The sequence below is a fragment of the Lissotriton helveticus genome, chromosome 3_1 (genome assembly GCF_964261635.1).
Source record: "Lissotriton helveticus chromosome 3_1, aLisHel1.1, whole genome shotgun sequence".
Classification (NCBI taxonomy): Eukaryota; Metazoa; Chordata; class Amphibia; order Caudata; family Salamandridae; genus Lissotriton; species Lissotriton helveticus.
Genome location: NC_136061.1, coordinates 133645930 through 133666241, shown reverse-complemented (window position 1 = coordinate 133666241; position 20312 = coordinate 133645930). Strand labels below are relative to the sequence as shown.

At 45.6% G+C, this 20312-nt stretch overlaps 1 protein-coding gene across 2 annotated transcripts in view; it reads right to left on the bottom strand.

Moving 5' to 3' along the window:
* LOC144822193 (S-adenosyl-L-methionine-dependent tRNA 4-demethylwyosine synthase TYW1-like) overlaps positions 1-20312 on the bottom strand; it is a 552654-nt gene that overhangs the window by 56958 nt on the left and 475384 nt on the right. For both annotated transcript variants that reach the window (XM_078679401.1, XM_078679402.1), the window contains exon 14: positions 9137-9247. In XM_078679401.1, the coding sequence (XP_078535527.1) occupies positions 9137-9247 (111 nt within the window). The remainder of the gene's footprint in view (positions 1-9136; positions 9248-20312) is intronic.

The window sequence follows — 20312 nt, the reverse complement described above, 5'->3', positions numbered from 1 at the left end:
GTGTACTGGGGTGAGTGAGGAGACCATATGAATTTGGGGGCTCATGTTAGTGCAGAGTGGGACGAATTAATGTATGGTTAGAGGTAAGCTTATTTGAGTGATATTGAAGATTGAGCAGTGAGGGGGACAGCCGAGTGAAGTGTCACGAGTGCAGGTTGAGTAGTGTGCTAGTGTGACTGCAGGGTGAGGTACAGAGTGAACAGAGCAAGTGCATTGTGAGTGCAGAGTGATCACTGAGTGAATGGTGTGAGTGCATGGTGATCAGTGTGAGTGCAGGGTGAGCGGGTGAATGGTGTGAGCGTATGGTGATCAGTGTGAATACATTGTGATCGCTGTAAGTGCAGAGTGATCACTGTGAGTGGAGGGTAAGTGGGTGAATGCTGTGAGTGCATCGGGATCAGTGCGAGTGCTGGGTAAGCATTAAAGTGAAGGGCGAGAATGAGGAGTGAGTGGTCTGAATGCAGGGTGCCAGTAACTCAGCATGTTGTTGGCGGCAGCATAGGGTTTCAAATGTGTTAAACTATTGCTACTATTGCAGTAACCAGGGATCAAGTTGGAGGAAATAATTAATGTGCTGATCCCTCAACAAACTTCCAGCCTTACGATTAGGTTTATTTTGATGTCACAGATGGTATAAAAATAAGCAGTCACCTAAAGCTGTATTTTCAGCACTTGTCTGTGCAAACCTTGAACTGCAAATATAAATAGAAAGAACTTTTAATTGTTTTCTAGCGCTGCCTGAATGATCAATGACTGATAATAAAAGGGAACAAAGACAGAAAAGGTACATTACAAATGAATATATACTTCTTATTTATAACCATATTTAGCAAAATCCAGGCTGTTTAAACAACACATGGCGGGCTGGCATTTTGCGCGCCTGCCTGTGTAATTTTAAAAGAAACTTTCAGTGACGTTTTAAGGATTTTGGGGGCCCTGGGCCAAATGTATTTTGGGGGCCCCTGTTCGGACCAGCTTTGATTTTATGACCCTGTCTCAGCTCTTTCATGCCTTCTTTGGTCAAATACTAAATGTGTGTGCATCTGATATTCAGGGATAGTGATATGTGTTTTCAGTCTGTAACACAACAGCAGTTTACTAAAATTACTGCAAATAATCTGTCACACCCTCCTATTTCTCATATGTGAGGTCATAGTGGAGAAGTGTGGCTCAATGGTTAGAGCAGGCAGACCTTTATGCAGAGCTCTGGCCAGGGACCAGGGTTAGATTCCCGCCTCGGCGGGTCTCAGACTCATTAATTCCCCTGACTGGATATTCTCGCCTCAGTACCTGTTCTGATCATGGGTCCCACGCTGCAACTCTGGGCAATAGCTTGCTTAGTCTCCACAACGGCCCCAAAAGCGCTGGGATGCCTGGCTGCACCTGGGGGGTGCCCAGAAGTGGACATTTCCCAGGAAAGCCAGGAAGAGTTCCTAAGCGGTATACGGACAGCGCCGGGACACCTACGGTGGAGGTAGCTGTGCGCTTTACAAATTCCGACATTTACATTTACATTTGCATTGATCTAAAATACACTTTTTATATGGATGTTGCATGACATACACATTTTGTCTGCAAAATGTCTGTAATAGACACATTAAAAATGAATGATAGTAAAACACTGTTTACAACAATGTGTTTAAAAATTATTCAAGGTCATGAGGGCAAGACTCTGTAGAACAAAGCTGGCTCTTCTAGCCCCAGCCCCTTTGAAAGACTGGGGCCCTGGGCTAGAGCTCACTTTGCCCATGCCTTAAAACTTCTCTGGAAACTTTGTCTCCTTTCTGGGAAGAGCCAACTCTCCCAGGAGGGGGTTAATTCATAGAGCTGAAATGCTTCAGCTGCAGTAGGAGGTAAGGAGTCTCCTGCTAAAACCGAAAGTGTGTCTGTCTGTCTGTTGGTTTGCTTTAGGTTTTAGCAGAGGAGACTCCTTGCCTCCCACTGCAGCTGAAGCATGTCAGCTCTAGGAATTAACCCCCTCCTGGGAGAGTTAACAAGACAAAAGCATAGGCACAATGTGCCCCATCGATTTTCCCTCCCTCCCCCCTCCAACCACACCGGAGTTCTCCAAGAAGACTTGCGAAGCAGGGAACAAAGATAAGATTAGAGTGGAGTGCGCGCCCTCCCCTGAGATGGTGTCACGCCCCCTCCACCCCCCGGGGGGCACGCCCCACAGATTGAAGAACTCTGCTCTAGGGGTTCGGAATGAAACTTCGAGATATGATGTTGGATCGAAGTATGCAGGCGATGCCTCCACCCTTTTTGTGAAGTCTCTCTAGTCTTATGATGTTGTAGTTTGGTGGTACTAGAAGGTCTAGGCATGGTGAGGATGATTCTGTGAGCCAAGTTTCCGTGAGGATGGTTAACTCCATTTTGAGATTCAGAATGAGGTTGGCAATGTCAGAGGTGTGTTTTGGGGCTGAGCAGCAGTTTAGTGGGAGGCAGGAGATCAGGTTTGGGGCATTCTCTGATGATGAAGGTTCGTGAATTTTGGAGGTAGGGGTTATTGTTTGATGGTTATCCAGGTTTATCATCCTGTGATTCGGTTGGGATGTTCTGTTTGGGTTGACGGGGACTGGGAGAATAGAAAATTCTTCCATATTTGTGGTGGGGCAAGTAGGAGTTTCGTAAAGAAGTAGTAAGGATTGGATTTCCAAGTCCGTTAGATAGTTGGGGTGTTTGCGTGTACATAAAAGTCGATTGGTCAGAGGCAATGGGATAGTGTTTAACACGTTGTTGGCCGCAGCTAGAGAGTTTTGAAGATGATTGAATTTAGAGAGAGTTTCCTGCGAGTAGTAAGATGTTTCTAGGAAAATGTTTTGTAGGTTCCGTGATATGAGGTTAGTATGGGTTTTGAGTGAGTCTAGTTCAGATTGGTAAGAGGGGGAGGCAGGATCAGTGTGCAGAGAGGGCTGGGGCTAGTATTTCTGGGGGTTCGATGACTGTGATGGCAGTGTGGTAGGTTTGAGTGGCTGGGAGCGAGGTAGACTAAAATGAGTGGGGTATGCACGCGTTTGGGGGCTTTTTTTAAGATTTACTTAAATTGACTTGTCGTGGTGAATTTTTCCAGCGGTCAGGGAAGGATTGTGGAGTGGGGAGAGGGTAATGGGGATAGGGGTGGTGGCGGAATGTGGAAATGAGGAGGGTTGGAGATTGGTTATTAAGGGAGGAGCATTGTTGTTGCTTCTAGTGGTGGTGCTAGGTTGGGGTGTCAATGATAAGAGTTCTAAGGGCGATGAGTTGTTATTGCTTCATTTGAAGGAACTACGTGAGGGTGTGGGTCGCTAAGATTCTGGAAAGATAGGTATAGAGGGAATAGTTGGGTCCTGGAGGACACTGGGTGGAGTGTTGGTGTGGGATTTTAGCGTGGGAAAGTATTTGTCGAATAGTTCTAGGTCCTTGTTGGATGCTTGAATAAGAACAGTGTCATTTTTGTAGTAAGTTATATTCAGGGTGGCTCTCAGGTTTTGTGCGGGTGTCATTGTAATCCTGGTTCCGTAGGGAATCTTTTTCTTGCCATGAACGTTTAGTAGCTTGGAGAAGGTAGTTCGCCATTTGGCAATTTTTCTTGTTCAAAATATAAGGACATTGATTATTACACCTTTCTTAGCCTTGAAGGTGGGGTCCAGGAACAGTGTGTCGTTTTCTTTTCGGAGAAAGTTGTGTTTGAAGGTTTTAGAGGAATTTTTAGATATATTGGGGTTATTGAATAGAATATACATTGTTTCCTGCCGGTTTCATGTGTGGCCCAGACATTATGTTATATTCCTTGTTCTAGGTGGATAGGCCAGTTCGCACTCCTTTTGAGGAGTAGCTGGAATAAGTATTTCAAAGGGGGAAGTGTGGGAGCAAAGCAGATCAGTACGGAGGGAATGTGTTTGGTGGGTGAATAGAGCAGAAGAAGAAGAAAGGAGCTGCACTGAGAGACTAGCTGGTTAAAGTATGGCAGAGATGATAGTACAGGCGAGACGTTACAAGATGGCTGCTAATTTGCCTTTTGTGGCAGATGGAAGAATTGCAGGCCTATATAGGCATGAAGCGGAAGCGCTCTCTCTTTTTATTAATTGTAGGCTCGTGCTCTTGTGCCCAAGGCAGGAAGAAAATGGCCCAAGTTAAAGTAAGAATGGCTACCTGTTTGTAGGCGACCCTCTGGAGGTGATTCGATTTTTTATTTAATCCATTGAAGTAATATGAATGAATTTTTTAATTTTTAGGCTCAAAAACATTTATCCTCGTTGTTGTTGTCTCAAGGGGGATGAGAGAGGCCCTCTGGGAACAACACCATCAGCAGACCCTTGTTCTTAACCTGGATCCTCCTGTGGTTGCAGCGGCTCCAGTCTGGAAGAAAAGTGGCGAGCTCCCGCGGAAGGAGACACGCCCACCAGCAAACCGGGACCTGGGGAGAGAAGAGTGAGCTTTCTGTACAGCCTCCTGGAGCTCCGCCGTGACCAGCCTGTCAGCAAGAAAGGAAAGCCCTGGCTCAACTAGCCACATAGGGATAAACAGGCGTCAGCTGTACCCTTTTCTGAAAAACTTTTTCACAAAATAAGCTAAAAAAACATTGACATATATTCAAAAAGCGGTGTATGAAAATAAAATTACCATCTTCACTCAAATCAACTTGGACTACTGTGCTGTGTCAAAAAAAGGAATCATCCTATAGCCTAAAATAGACCGGCTGAAAGGGAAGAACATATGCTTACACCTTTACCCCCATTTGTGAATACGAGGCAGGAAAGGTCCAGAGCCTCAAGCAAAGTTCCTCCAGAAGTTTAGGAACTCATATCCAGAACCAGGATCTCTGGACTGTTTGTTTCCCTTTGAACAGAAGAAATGGAGTTTGAGAACTGGGAGGGGGAAAAAATGAGACAGCAACTTCAAAAGCATCCTGTAACCTGGAAGTTATACAGCAATGAGGTGTTTGAATACTAGGGGCTTCAGTTCTTCTGTGAAGTGAGGGGGTATATCACCCGACTAAATTCTACTACAATGCCTTTTCATATCTCTAGTGCACAGCAGAAGGCCGGGCATCTTGTCTTTTCCTTCCCGTATTACATTCGGTGGATACTGCCAAAGCTGTCCGGATATCTTGGTCTTGGTCACTGGCGGTCATAGACACCGAGCCAGTGGAATTCTGAGCTTTACACTAATACGTTCTCAAATGCCAGAGTAAACCTTTTCAAAATGGTTGAGAAGGTTATCCGTAAGTCTTCTATCTTACCTTCACTGCAGAGATTTCCGGAGCAGTGGCCTACCTGTTGATGCCTTTTTGGGGTAAAGTGCTCATTCGGTGCCAATCCAACATCAAGTAACCACAAAATTCTTATCAGCCTCACTGACCACTAAAATGTTTAGCATCAGGATTTAGCTACATTGTGGAGGTGCGGCCAGTTTACCATGAAGGTAAACTTGTAGTCTCAAATCACTCCACATGCGTTCAACTAGATTAGTATGGGTTTCAAAAACTGCTGGGCAGGTAGGTTTTCAGACTTGACTTAAATGCAGATAGGCAAACTGGGTGAGTGGGATAGCAGTTCATTTAAATTATACAGTGACATTTCTGAAGTGTTCCATTGGGCTTCAAATATTTTAGAGCAAGGAACTGAATTTCAAAGGATCCTGTAACTTTACTCAAGTAAAACCGCCAGCCACATGAAACTAGGGGCAAGATGTGCTAAATACTGATGGCAAAAAATGGTTGCAATTTGCAACCAATATTTGTGCGACCAGCATAGAAATTTTCAAACAGACATATGCACTAATAGATCAATTCATAAAATTAAAAAGCACCCTGTTTTCCTCAAAGAAAACGGTGTTGTCTTTAAAAAGAAAAGTTAACTTTCTTTCTTTTATGTTTAAGTTTGAGAGTTGGCAGTGATCTCCTGACCATTGCCTACTTGCCAACCAACTTTTGTTTTTGCATTCCAAAAGGGTAAGTTACTAACCCAACTCGGAAGTCGGTAATTTTTCAAATTTTCCAGATTACGCTAAAAAATATTGATACATCACCTATCGATTTAGAATTTACCTTGAGGTTCGTATTGCCATTTTAAGAGTCAGTAAAACGTAGACTCCTAAAATGGGATTAGTACATTAGAAAAGGCATTTTTTGCAGTCACAAACTACGAATCGGAGTGCTTGTGATCACAAAAATGCTTTGCCCATCAGGCCCCAGAACCCCTATTTGGGGTTTTTGACATAAATTACTTGTGCATCTATTTATGTCGTGACTAGATCAATCAACATTGGCCATCACCCACTTCAATACTCAGTTCCCCAACAATGCAAAAAGCAAACATGTGAAAGAATCCACCAGATATCAGTTTCAAAATGAATACATCTTTGTGATACGCATTACCTAATACCAACTCTACCATGAGGCAATAAAGTTCACATATGACAATGCAATTTAATCCAATGTCCATTACAGCAGTATATGTTGAAATAGGCTAAAGTCCTCTGTGGTCATTAGAGATGCTAAGGCAAACATTTAATATTTAAGTTTGAGAATACATTAATAGTGGCTTGTTGGACATTTCTGCAGGGTCATTCCCAAACTTTTTGCCTTCATTCTCCTGTTTACTCACCCCGTTTTTACTGGCCTTCGTACTTAGCGCACTTTACCTCTGCTAACCAGTTCTAAAGTGCTTGTGCTCTCCCCCTTCAACTTGGTAACATTGGCTTACACTCAATTGGCACACTTAATTTACTTGTAAGTCCCTAGTAAACATGGGACCAGTTAGTCTGATTAGAGCCAGCATGTGGATGCGCTTGGCTAGAATGCTCATGTCAGGCAATGTTAGCATGCAATGACAGCGAGAAATTAGACAACCGCATATGTAGGATGCAGCACTGTAGTGCAGAGAACTGGCGTGGAATAATGCTCGGCTCTGGGACAGGTCAAAAAACAATGTGTGAGGTGTTCTGGAGGGCCTGAGGGTCTTGCAGAAGCAGGCCACGATGCCAGAAGTGGCATCAGTGTAGGGCGCTCTTCGCAACGTGGCCAGCAATTGCTCGACCCACAGGTCTTCTGTGGAACTGGCTGACTACTTTCATTTCGCCCGAGCAGTGTACTAGCTCGCGCCGGCTTTTCTTACACTGATGCCACTACTGGCATTTCTTAGGATGATGATCCTGTTATTGTGTTAGGATTGAAACGTCGTCGACAATTGCACACTGACCCTACTAAATGTATAAAGCGAATAACACTGGGGCAGAAGTGCTGCTATAGATTTGTGATTAACCAATTCTTTTTATTTCTGTCACACACTATTGCCCGAGTCCTTTTGCTTATATTTATGTTGTGTCCTCACCCACTAAATTGATTTAATTGTTAAATAAATGTGATTTCGTCAAATGCCATGGCATCTGGGCATGATTGTTTCTCCCAGTAAACACTTATATATGTTTGGTTTAGGGGACCCTGCTCCTTAAAAGCAAAACTTTCAGAAAGTTTTTTCTTGTCCCAACTATTTGGTGTCTGTAGCCTGTTCCTGGGACTAGGTGTAGCTAGAAGTTGGTCTTTGTGCATTACTCCTAGATAGTGAGACAAAGGGGGAATAGGTGTTGGCAGTATAGGCCATCCCTGACTGGGAAGGTGGGGGGAAGGGGGGGGGGGCGCGGAGGTGTCACCTACCACACTTGCTTATCATACAGACTCTGCCTCAGTGCAATTGCCAAGGGCTTAACAACAGTCTTCAGACAAACTGGACCAGGGAAGGCAGAAGCTTCAGACACCTCAGGGGTCGAAGCCTCGAGAAACCTCTCCTACTTTAAAGCTGGCATCAAAGATAAATAGTGGACTCTCAGACCCAGCTCTTCAGTACATCTCTGGACCTGTGGATACTACTCCTGCTGCAAGGAGGACTGCTGCACAGCTGGCTGAGAAGGCAGACTGGACCTGCACCCTTCCTCTCAGGCTGAAGTGAAACAAAGGGTCAGCAGGCGGACCTCCTGTACTGAGCTACAAGGACATCAGCTCCAGACGACTCCCTGCATCTGCCCAGGTGACTTGCTGGCTGGACATGCAACTGGAACTCCCTAAGCCCTGCTGTTCTCTGCTGGATTGAGTTCCTTATCTCCAGGAGTGCCCCTAAGGTTCTTGAAGTGGCACCAGTCGAGCTCGTCCTGAAGATTTGAGCTCTTCGCATCCGCGGACAGGCATATTCTAGCCATGATCTAGCCGCTGCCAACACGAGATCTGCACTATGCGCCACTGCACCGACAGCCCTAGGTGACTGCCAACGCGCATCAACAGCAGTGTCCGTTCACAATGCCCAACAAGATCTCCGTACTACAGTGAGGACCATTTGTGACGCCCGGCTTGCTCTTCGCGCTACAGCTACGACCATCCGCACCACTACATAACACAGTGGCGATTTGTGCTTCCAGGCACTATATTTGCCAAAACATTTAAAATTGCATATCTCTGGATCTACTGACCGGACTGCTGTTGTTTTAGTGTCAAATAATAATTATATTTTACTTAATTTTTCTAAATTTGTGTGGGAGTTTTTTGTGTTGTGTTTTCACATTATTACCGATTGATGTGCTATAAACTTTACACACTGCCACTAAGATAAGCCTGGCTGCTTTTGTGCCAAGTTAACTGAGGGTTAAGCACAGATTAACTAAGGGTTTCTTGTAGCTTCACCTTGAAAAAGATAGTAGTTTCTTATGGAGTAGTATTTCACTCCCCTCAACCAGTAACCCAATTTACTACAGGTCTCAAAAACTACAAGCCGGCCAGGATATTGTGCTTTTTATTTTCTTTAAGTTTCAGCTGCGTTGCTGTAGAACATAGATAAAGCACATTGACAAAGAGTAGGCGAAACCTAGCAGCTTTGCCAGTGCTTGTTTTTTATGCAGGCAGCCATCTTGAATTTTGAGAGGAGCAGTCAGTCAAATATTTACTGAAACAAGTGATTTGAGCGTTTTATATTTCCATTTTCTTTGATCAATTGTGCCTTCAATGGAAGGATTCTTCTGTAATACCTATTAGTATTATTCTTTCTGAGAATCTTGAGCAGGATTCTGGAATTTCGGCCTCGAGAATTTGTTCAGATAAACCAGAGGTTTTCAAGATGGAAAGTCAGATGGAAAGTCAGTCAAACAACAAACTAAGGAAGCTTCTTACCTTAACTTCAATAAAGTCTGGTTTCCCAACAGCCACCAGTTCAGCATAGGCTTTCAGTTCATCCACATTCCAAGCCTTTACAAGGGTCAGTCTGTATACTGTGCGTTGTTGCTAACAAGAAAAATATAGTTTAATTTAAATTATTTCCAGCAATATCACTTTATATTTAGTGTCAGCTAACTTTAAATGATCAGGGAAAGTATGTAAATTATCCGTTGTAACACAGTAAGACACATGGGTTTCAGGTTTTAGACATGTACCACTACCCACGAAATAAAACTCAACTTATTATTGGATAGAGATGGAAGGTTGGCTAGGCCAGTATTTCATAAAGGACTGTAAGCAAATCAGCAGAAATCACCAAGACAGTGAAGTAAGGACATTGATCTTGAACCCTTCTCTTCAGCCCTAGATCACTGATAGAATAATGTCTGGTTGATGTGATTATGCATGGAAAGTTTGGAGAGTGTAGGAGAAGTGCCCCTTTCTTGAAAAAGTTTCAAAAATGTATAGTACATTTAATAATCTACTGGTCTCCTCTATCCACAGCAGATGTTGAATCCTTCTCATTTAAGATCTGCCAGACAACTATACTCGCTGTTGCCCATTTACAGCATCTCACATTTAAACCCAATCGATGCCACCTAACTGCCCCAAACCAACGCTAGTACCCCTGCCGCGTGCCATCTAACGTAGTCCGCCTCGAGATCAAACGTCTGGCTGTAAGTGGACCTTAACTCTATTGGTAATGCGTGTGGTTTAATCTTCTATAGCAATGTTGTATTATTGTTTGCAAGTATCAAGATGAAGAGAAATGACTATGCTACAATATTGGATAACAGGCGGGAAAAGCAGGGGAGAGAGAGAGAAGAGAGAGAAGAGAGAGAAGAGAGAGGAGAGAGAGAAGAGAGAGAGAGAGAGAGAGAGAGAGAGAGAGAGAGAGAGACTGAACAGAATATCAAGTTTATTTTGAGCGCCTGCGTAATGCATTTCTGATGGACACGATGTATTCTCTAGTAATAATGATAATAAATAAAACAAAGGAAACATTTGACAGGTTGTAATAAAGTAGGAGTGTTGAAACATTCTGAAAATAATGCAAATTTTTAACACTTGTAGAGAAATAAAACTACATTATACAAATGTGCGTGCTATACATTGGTTATTTAAAATTACAAATATTGGGTCGAAGATGAAACACTGTCAATGTAATAATTCCAGTCATGCATCCTTAATGTTTCGTTCACTTTCATGGCTAGTTGCACATTTACAAGATTTGACATTCACTCAGAATAGCCGACATGATTTACAATGAATCGCTGCAAACCCACTTATTTACACCGGATATGTATATGATAATAAGTAGAAGTCACTCACTAGTGATGAATGTTGGTGAGCCACTAGTTCACCTATTTTACAAGTTAATAAAAAGAGCACGTGTAGGCACTGTCAACCGAGCGCATGCGCACCACAGGTTCGACCCTTCGCATTAGAAGATAATCATATGATTAATTTCCCAGTTAAACGGGTTCTTCAGCAAAGTCATTTGTCCACTCGTGAACAGGCATAATCCTTTCAGAACCCAACGTGAAGTAGCCCATGTAGCTCCATTACAAATTCTGCTCTAAAGAACTTTAAAGCTGGAAGGGAGAGCCATAGACAGCCCCTCGCTCTCACAATGTGCTGATATGCACATTAGGGAATGTGGAAAACGATAATTTGGAATACTAAATCACATGAGATTGCCCAGAGAGAAACCAGAAGTTTCCAAGTCTTTCATTTCAGAAGAAATGTCCAACAGTAACCGTAAAAATGAGATCCCACAGTGTTGGAGATCACGAAAATGCATGAAACATGAATTCTTAAGATTTATTTGTAGGCGACATAAGTGTCTGATGTAATAAGTAGAAGAGGCCTTCATCCAGAGCCAAATATCAAATTCAGGTACTTGCTCTTTTATAGGACTCTTGTGGTCACCCTTCCTACTGCTTAGATCACACTCAAATTGTTACTGACTACCTCAAAAGGGGACAAAGTGGGAAAAATAGAAGTATAAGATAAAGAGTCCAACAACCCCAAAGACAAGACAGAGTAGGAGGGAGCCATGACCATGTTGTTGTTGTGGTTGGGTAAATGAGGTATCTCTTAGCAAAGATGGTGTCAAGGCACTTCTAATAACCGCTCAGTAACTCTATCCATTGCGTTCAAACAATAAACTGGTGAATGATTACAAGTAACAGCGGAATGCAGGTTTAGATAAAATAAAAGAATAATGGGTCATTCTTGCTGTCCGAGACCACAGCGCTGACTCCAAAGCAGGCCCTTCTGTGTGGCTGGAAGAATTGACACATCTGTCTGCGTAAATCGATGCAGCGCCAGGATCGACGCTGCATCGATGCACAGCGCCTGGATTTTCCACACATTGCACAAAGTCTACATCAACGCAGGACTTCAGTAAGGAACCAAGGCCAAGTGACCAGAGAACTGACGCATCACCTCTCCACACAGTAAGAAACCTTACGCATCTCCTCCTCTCACAGTAAGGAACCAATGCATAGCCTCCCCTGCGTAGCAGTAAGGAACAAACGCATCAAATTCCCTGGGAGCAAGGAATCGATGCATCACCTTCCCTGCGTGTAGGGAACCGACGCATCGCTTTGTTTTCCTGCGCCTCACCTCCTCTGCTTTCCTCTTTAATTTTTCCTGTATCCCAGGTACTTTGTGGGAAAAGTGACGCATCATCGTTTTCCATAAAAGAAACTGATTTAAACCTTTTAAAAATGATATCTTGATAGATGTATGATGGATCTTTGGCATTTTGGTCTGGTTTGGTTCAGATAAAGATGAACAAGTTAATTACCTTTGATAACAAATTATCTGGTAGAGACTATCTAGGTGCAGATTCCTTACCTTTGAATTTCCCAGGTGTCAGGTTGGTTCCGGAAACTTTTGCTGAGCAATACCATTTGTGCATGCCATCGGGTGTCTAGATTCGGCTTAGCGGGACGTCAGTAGCGTTAGTTAGGACGTCGCGGTACCCATATAAACGCCACCCAGGTGCGAAGACGTCAGTACTTTCATTTTTTTCACGCCAGAAGCGTACAGCCATGCAGTAACTGATACAGTCATGTGCAACACTAGGACCCTGAAAGGAGGAGTAAGCCTAGCCCTATAATATTAGTCCGCAAAGCGGGGAGGCATGGGTGGGGCTGTAAGAAATCTGCATCTAGCTAGAGTCGCTACAAGATAATGCATTACCAAAGGTAATTTGTTCATCTGACAGACTTCTAGCTGCAGATTACTTACCTTTGAATTAGATACCCAAATCTAAGCGGTGGGCTGCCCATTACCTTAAACTAGAAAGTGCCCGTCCCTGCAGACAGGACCATTCAGGCAGTTGTGTTTTGTAAAGGCGTGCAATGATGCCCACGTTGCAGCCTGACAGATGTCTTGGACTGGGACACCCAGAGCGAAGGCCGTAGTCTCAGCGTTTCCCCTGGTGGAATGGGCCCTTAATCCCTCAGGGGGCTGCTTCTTTGCCAGGGCACAGCAGATCTTAATGCAGAGAACGGCCCAGTGAGAAATAATCCTTTTCTGCACTGCCCTCCCCTTCTATGCTCCAATGTACTCCACAAAAAGTTGGTCGTCCAACCGCAGCTCTTTTGTTCGGAAGGTAGAACGACAACGCTCTATTTGGGTCCAGCCGGTGGAGACGCTCCTCTCCTTTAGAGGGATGTGGGGGAGCAAAGAAGGTGGACAACATGACAGATTGATCCAGATGGAATGTGGTCACAACTTTCGGCAAAAAGGAAGCCTACTTTGTCTGGAAAGAACAATAGATAGGGAGGTGTGCAAGATAACGCCTGCAACTCATTCACCCTCCGGGCCGATATAATCAACACAAAAAAGGCTGATTTGATGGTCAATAGCCAGAGGGGACAATCATGTAGAGGCTCAAAGGGAGCACATATCAGATAGGTAGCAACCAAATTAAGGTCCCACTGTGGCATAACAAAAGGTGTGGGTGGAAACAAGTAAGCCAACCCTTTTAGAAATCTATGTACAATAGGACACTTGACGAGAGAGGGTTGGTCCAGCAGCCACAAAAAAGCAAAGAGATAACCCTTGAGAGTTCCCAAAGCAGAGCCCTTTTGGGCAAGGGTAAGAATGAAAAGCAGGACAGAAGAAAGAAAAGCAGAAAGAGGGCTAATAGACCTTTCTGTACAGTAGAAATAAAAATTTCTGCCAACGGCAGGCATATTCAGTCTTAGTGGCGGGCCGCCTTGTAGCCAGAATAACTTTACAAAATTTGGGATGAAGGTCAAAATCCATCAATTGCCACTGTTCAATCTCCATGCATGGACGCGCAGAGTTGACAGGTTCGATGGAGAACTCTCCCCTGCTGCTGCAACGAAGATCCTACCGGAGGGGCAGCCTGATCAGAGGATCGATGCTCATCTTCAGAAGCTCTGGATACCAGACTCTCCTCACCCAGTCCAGAGCAACAAGAATGACTTGGGCCCGGTTGCTCCTGATCTTCTTCAGAACCCTGGGCAGTAGTGGAATGGGGGTTAAGGAGTACAGCAGGCCTGAGCTCCAGCGTCACTGAGCGATAGCCACCTTGGAAGCTCCAGCACGAAGTATTGCAGACACTGCGCGTTCTCTTCAGAGGCGAACAAATCTACCCAAGATTCTCCCCACTGATGAAAGAGAACTTGCGCCACTCTGACTGGAGATGCCCTTTGTGATCAGTTAGGAATAGTAGTCTGAGTTTGTTCGCTCTGGCTTTCAAAGAACCTGCCAGGTGTTGAACCATCAGGGTTACGCCCTGCTGTTCCAGCCATGTCCAGAGATGCAGAGCCTCTCAACAAAGGTTTCAGGATCCCACCCCGCCCTGCTTGTTGCAGTACCACATGACAGTGGTGTTGTCCATGAATACCTGCACTGGCTTCCCCTTGACAGAGGGAAGAAAAGCTTTCAATGCCAATTGAATTGCTCAGAGTTCCAAAAGATTTATCTGGAGCCCTGACTCTGCCAGAGCCCGGTGTTCCCTGATCTCCACCTTTCCCAGATGGCGGCCCCATTCCAAATGCATCTGTCACCACTGTGAATTCTGTTTGGGGAAGGGAGAGAGGTCTGTATGACCCAATCGTGGTTCGTCAACCACCACTGCAGATCTCTCAGTTCCTTTAGAGATCAGGATCACATCAGTGAGATTTCCTCAATGCCATGCCCGCTGGAACTTCAGGTCCCCCTGCAGAGCCCGCATGCGCCAAATGGCATGCTTTACCAATAGGATGCAGGAGGCCCTACAGCCACGGAGTCAGTCTCCCAAAATCTAGGATAGAGGCCGAAACATCAGAATCATAACCTGAATATCTTAGACTCGCTGCTCTGGAGGATAGGCCCAAAACTGCACTGTGTCCAGAACTGCTCCGATAAAAGGGTGCGTCTGAGGAGTCAGGTGTAACTTCGGCACGTTTATAGTCAACCCCAGCTAATGCAGTAGGTCCCCCATAATCTGTAGGTGGGAGACTACTGCCTGGGGTGAGGATGCCTAAAGCAGCCAGTCGTTGATCTAGGGGAAGACTGACACCCCTACTCTGCGCAGATGAGCTGCGACTACCACTATCAAATTGGTGAACACCCGAGGGGCACTGTTAAGGCTGAAGTGGAGCACAGTAAACTGTAAGTGCTCACTGCCTACTTTGAACGGCAAGTAACACCTGTGGCTTGGCAGAATGGGGATGTGAAAATACGCATCCTGCAAGCCCAACGCTACCATCCAGTTTTTTTGGTCTAGGGCAGACAAAACCAGAGCTAGAGTGAGCATCTTGTACTTCCTCTTGAGGAAGTGACAGACGGTCCGAAGATCTAAAATGGGCTGCAACCGTAAGTTCTTCTTCAGAATCAGAAAGTAGCGGGAATAACCACCACTTCTACTTCTGAAACCGGGACCCCTTTCTATAGCTCCTTTGGCCAAGAGAGCTGTAACTTCCTCCTGGAGCAAAATGAGATGATCCTCCATCAGACGTCCCTGATTTTGCAGACTGGGAAGAGGAAAAGAAAGGAAAGGCAGAGAGTAGTCCTCCTGAATAATCTGTAAGAACCACTTGTCCGATGTTATGGCTGTCCAGTGGTGGAGATGGTGATGAATTATCCAGCAAACTGGGGTAGTGTGGTCTCAGACTAGGAGTGCTTGGAGGCTACGGCTGGCGGGGTAAGGGTGGCCGACGACTTCTGGCCTACATTCCTGGATCGGAATGTGCCGTGTCCACGTCCTTGCACAGCTTGGGTAATCTGTGCAGGATGGTGGCTGAGATAGAGCTGATGCGGCTGGGAACCACTGCCATTGCCACGAAAGGAGCGAAAGGAAGATTGGCCATGAGGAGTAGAGGAGAGGTCCATGGATCTGGCCATAGCTTGAGAGTCCTTGAACCTAACCAGGGTCGAAAAGACGAGTTCTATCAAAGTGCATGTCCATGAGATTGGCCTGGACATCGCCTGGGAAGCCTGTTGTCCTAAGCCAGGCGTGGCGCCTTAAGGCCATTGTCATTGCTCAGCGAATCTGCTGTATCTAAGCCACACCGAATGGTGAATTTTGCTGCATATTTCCCATCCTTGACTGCTTGGGAGAGCACAGCCCGGCCTCCTCCGGGACTTGTGGCAGCACTTGCGCAACCGTCTCCCAAAGGGAGTGGGAGAAACGGGCCAATAAACATGCGTTATACACCGAAAGCCATGCCAGGTTGGAGGAAGAAAACAATTTCCTCCCAAATGCATCCAACCTCTTGAATTCCATGTCCGGAAGGAGGGGAGAGAACGCACCAAGTGAAGTAGAGGCCTGCACCACCAAACTCTATGGGGTGGGGCGTTGGCTGAGGAACTACAAATCACCCGGTGGTGGGCGGTGGCGGCGTGCAACCATCCTAGTCACAGGAGCCCCTGTGGTAGGTTTGGATCATGTTCCTAGAAGGATGTCAGTAAATACCTCATTAAAGGGCAAAAGGGGTTCAGAAGTGGAAGACACAGGTTAAAGCACTTCGGTCAGGAGAACAGTCCTGACCTGTAATGATGGTAGCTCTAGTATAAGGACCTCAGCTGCCCTTTTTACCACCCTGGCATAGGATGCCCCCTCATCTGTAGCCACTGTTGGGGGAGAGAGCATGCCAGTATCTGGATAAGAATCCAGTCCACTGCCCTCTGCAAGTTCCCCATAGGAGTCAAACTGCTCTGTAGGGTCATCCTGGTGTTCCTGAGGGTCCGTAGACCCCTCCCATTCCTCAGCTGAGCCTAGCACATCCTCAAAGTGCTAAGGCAACAATATAGAACCCCTAGGTACAATCAAATTTTGAATCGCGGTCGAGCAACGTCATTCAGACTCTGTCGTTGGGAATGACGCTGGAACCGCTGATAGGCACCAGCGGCGCCGCAGGCACCAATTTTGGGTCTGATGCAAGAGGAGGTCGTCTTGGCATGACCCGGATCTGTTATTGGGTCCATGAGGCCACACCGGCACTGTGGCCGGAGTAGACAGCGTCATACTTGTGGGACCTCTTCTGACCCTGTGGGGCCCTGAGGGCTCACCAGCAGGGATGGCCAGCTCAAATACACAGCACATGGCCTTGTAAAAATATTTTATCTGAGCGGGGATCGCTCCGGCTCCCAGAAAGGGAGGGAGGCGTGAAGTTGACACTGGCTCTGGCTCCGTGGAACCGTGCCTAGAGCGACTGTGCTCCTTACCCATCTCGTTGACGGCCAACAGCCGAGGTGAAGATGAAGTCCGCTTGGACTTATTTTTATGACACTTCCCAGAGTGTCTCGTGGACCTCGAGTTGGACGAAGTGGACTTACGGCTCCGGGAGCGGTCAAGCGATCACCTCTTCTTAGATTAGGACCAGGACCTCAGCGGAGTCTCACTGGACTGTGTCAACTGCCGGCCGCAAGGAGCTTCTTTGCCTGCTCCCTCAAGGCCTTCGGAACCATGGCTCGGCAGTCCGAGCACTACTTCGAGTCATGGTCACGCTCGAGACACCAGCGACAGAAGAGGTTGGGGTTGGGGTTGGTAACCGACATCATGCGTTAGACACCACACGGCTTGAAACTTGTCTTCCTTGAAGACATCCCTCACACATGAAGATGGAAAAAAATCCATATTTGACAAACATCGAGAAAAAACCTATCAAAAAGCGACAGAGGGTTAGCTCTTTCTGGATCCACCCTTAACTGGCGAGGAAAGAGAAGAACTGACTTACGCGCACCTGGGTGGCGCCTATGTAGGTACCATTACATCATAGCCAACACTACTGACGCGGACAACGACCTGCGGAGCCGAATGGAGCCACCCAACAGCGAGCGCAAGGGGTATTGCTCAGCAAATGGTGATGCCTGGGAAATTCAAAGGTAAGGAATTTGCAGCTAAAAGTCTCTATCAGAGATGTGTGTGTTATGTACAAATGCTTTACACATTGCCTCTGAGATAAGTCTGACTTTGTGCCAAGCTATCATGGGGGTGAGCATGGGTTATCTTAGGTGTGTAATCCCCTTACCCTGACTAGAAGGAAGGGTCCATACTTGGACAGGATTCAAGCCACTGCCAACTAGAGGACCCCATTTCTAACACCGGTTTTGTAGATTCGTAGAGTGCGATTATCACCCATGAGGGTATCGAGCTGCTAGAGCAGGAGTAAGGCGAGAGGTCCCCACATGACCATTCAAATAGCCAGGTCTTCAGTTTCTTGTGGAACTCTAGGAGAGAGGGGGTGGATCTGATATGATGAGGGTGTTTGTTCCAAGTTTTGGGTGTGATTGAGGAGAAAGCGCTCCCTCCTGCTGTGCTTTAATGAATGCAGGGGTGTGTGCATGCGTGACTGAAGCTTACTGTACGTTTCTGGCTGGAGGAAGTATATTGAGGTATGCTGGTCCTGTGTTGTGCAAGGTTTTGTATGTGTGTGTGAGGAGTTTGAATTGGCTGCATTTGTGAATGAGGAGCCAGTGGAGCTCTCTGAGTTGAGGGGAGATGTGGGTACGGTGTTAGACATTGAAGATGAAGTCACTGTGTGAACTGCTTGGAGAGTCTGGCATAGAGTGCACTGCAGTAGTCAAGTCTGCCAATGATGAGTGTTTGTATGATGGTCCATCTGGTGTAATGTGGCGGCCATCTGAAGACCTTTCAGAGCATGTGTAGGATGTGAAAGCAGACAGTGCTCGTGACTTGTGCCGTCATGCTGAGCTGGGTGTCCAGGGTGATCACCAGGTTTCTAGTGTGTTCGGTTGGTGCTGTAGACTTAAAACCTTGCAGGCAGACCCTACTTTTAAACATGAAATGAGTCACCCTTGAGTGATTCTTCAAACCCACAAGGTAGGGTGTCCAGTGTTTTGTAGGGACGTGAAAGGATGAGCGCTAGGTATGCCAGGGATGATTACCAAGGAGAGGGAGAGAGAGACAGAGCAGAACAGTGATTGCCCCTTCATATCCTATCACAAAGGTATGCTACATTACATAGAGGATAAGTTGCGCTATACAATACGCATAACACAACAAAAAAGGGTTATTCTGATATTCATGAAAAATAACCATTACATTATTACACCCTTGTGCTCAGCAACACAGATGTAAAACAAAAGCCTCAGGTATGTGTTTACTACCATCTTATTTGAAGTCTTGAACCGTGAGGTGATAAAGTCTAATAAAATCAAACCATTTCATTTTTATGCCATATTCTTCGGTGTATTCTGTCATCTGACTCATTCATCAGGTTTCATTTCAAAACTATTGCAGCAATAAATCTTGCCGCAAAGTCATTAAAGCTAGCAAACAGCTGGTAGAGGACGAATGGCTTTCTTGTTTACACCTGACAGGTGTTTCTGAAGGCACGGAGACAAAAACGATTATTGATTTCAACATCTGCTGCAGATCTCTCACTCTGGGTTTTATTCTTTTAAATTCAATTTTATCTTTCAGGTGCCAAACAAAGCTCTCCAGGGAGGAATCCAAAACCAATTATGCTAATGACAAATACTTCTCAGGTGCACTGGATGGCTCAGCAGAGTTTAACTAGGAAAGCACCGATTGGCACAAAAGAAGAAAATGAGTGTGCCATGGTTTAAGCAATGAGCGGTATGGCGCACTCATTGCAGGGCGGTGAGGACAAGTGATAAAGTTTATCACTACCAGTCGCAGCCGGTAGTGACTAATACCAAAGCCGTACTTTCCCCTTTTGATGCTGGAGTAGCACTATGTGTGAAAAGGTGAATAAGAAAGTGATCCTGGGATCGACAAGGGGCTTTTCACTTCAACAGGTGAAGGAAGCGAATGTAAGCATGGCTAAGCTCCACTTGGGAAAAAAAACTGCCAAAGAATTGTGAAGTTTTTTGATATTTCATGTGAGATCACCAGTCAATAGTGGCAAATTTCTTTGGGTTAAGTAGGATGGCGAATTGCACTCTGTAGAGTACGAGGCAGCTTAAGTTTCCCATTGCAGCCTGCCCTTGGAACGCCCGTAAGTTAACCCACCACTTTGGCATATTTAATGTATGAAATAAACCTGCAGCAAACTGATTTTCCACCAAACCATGTGCTGTGTGATTTATTTAATTCCATGTGGGCTAAGTAGCCATTTACGATTGTTTGCGGGGTAATGTTGCAGATATTGGCAGTATGCCTTCTGATAAATTTTTAATACACTGTTAATGATGATTTTTAAACTTTTTATGATGTTTTTACAGAGTATAATGAATGAAATTTCTTATGTTTGTGTGTACTTTGTATGATTTTAAATAATCGAATAAAGTGGTATTGACTTGGCACTATGCAGCTGCCCACAGTGGGCCCTCATAAGAGGGCGGCCACTTAGTGCTGCATAATGGCAAACTCACCGGCATGTCTGGTACTTGGGAGATTGGGGCCAAGTACTTATACCTGGCACCACACAGTTACCATCCTCTTTGTTCCCCGCTGGACACGCCATCAACCACCCTCTTCTCTACCCAGCATACCAGCAGCTGAATTTTCTTCCCGTTCTGCGCATATTAATTGCTTATCTGTGTTGCAGGCAGAGTTACAGGGCGAACCAAGGGAGGTTGGTACACAAGGGTATCATCTCAAGGATCACAGCACGCTTGTTCAATGCTGAACCCCAGGTGTCTTTACAGCAGGAACCTGGGATGTAAGCTA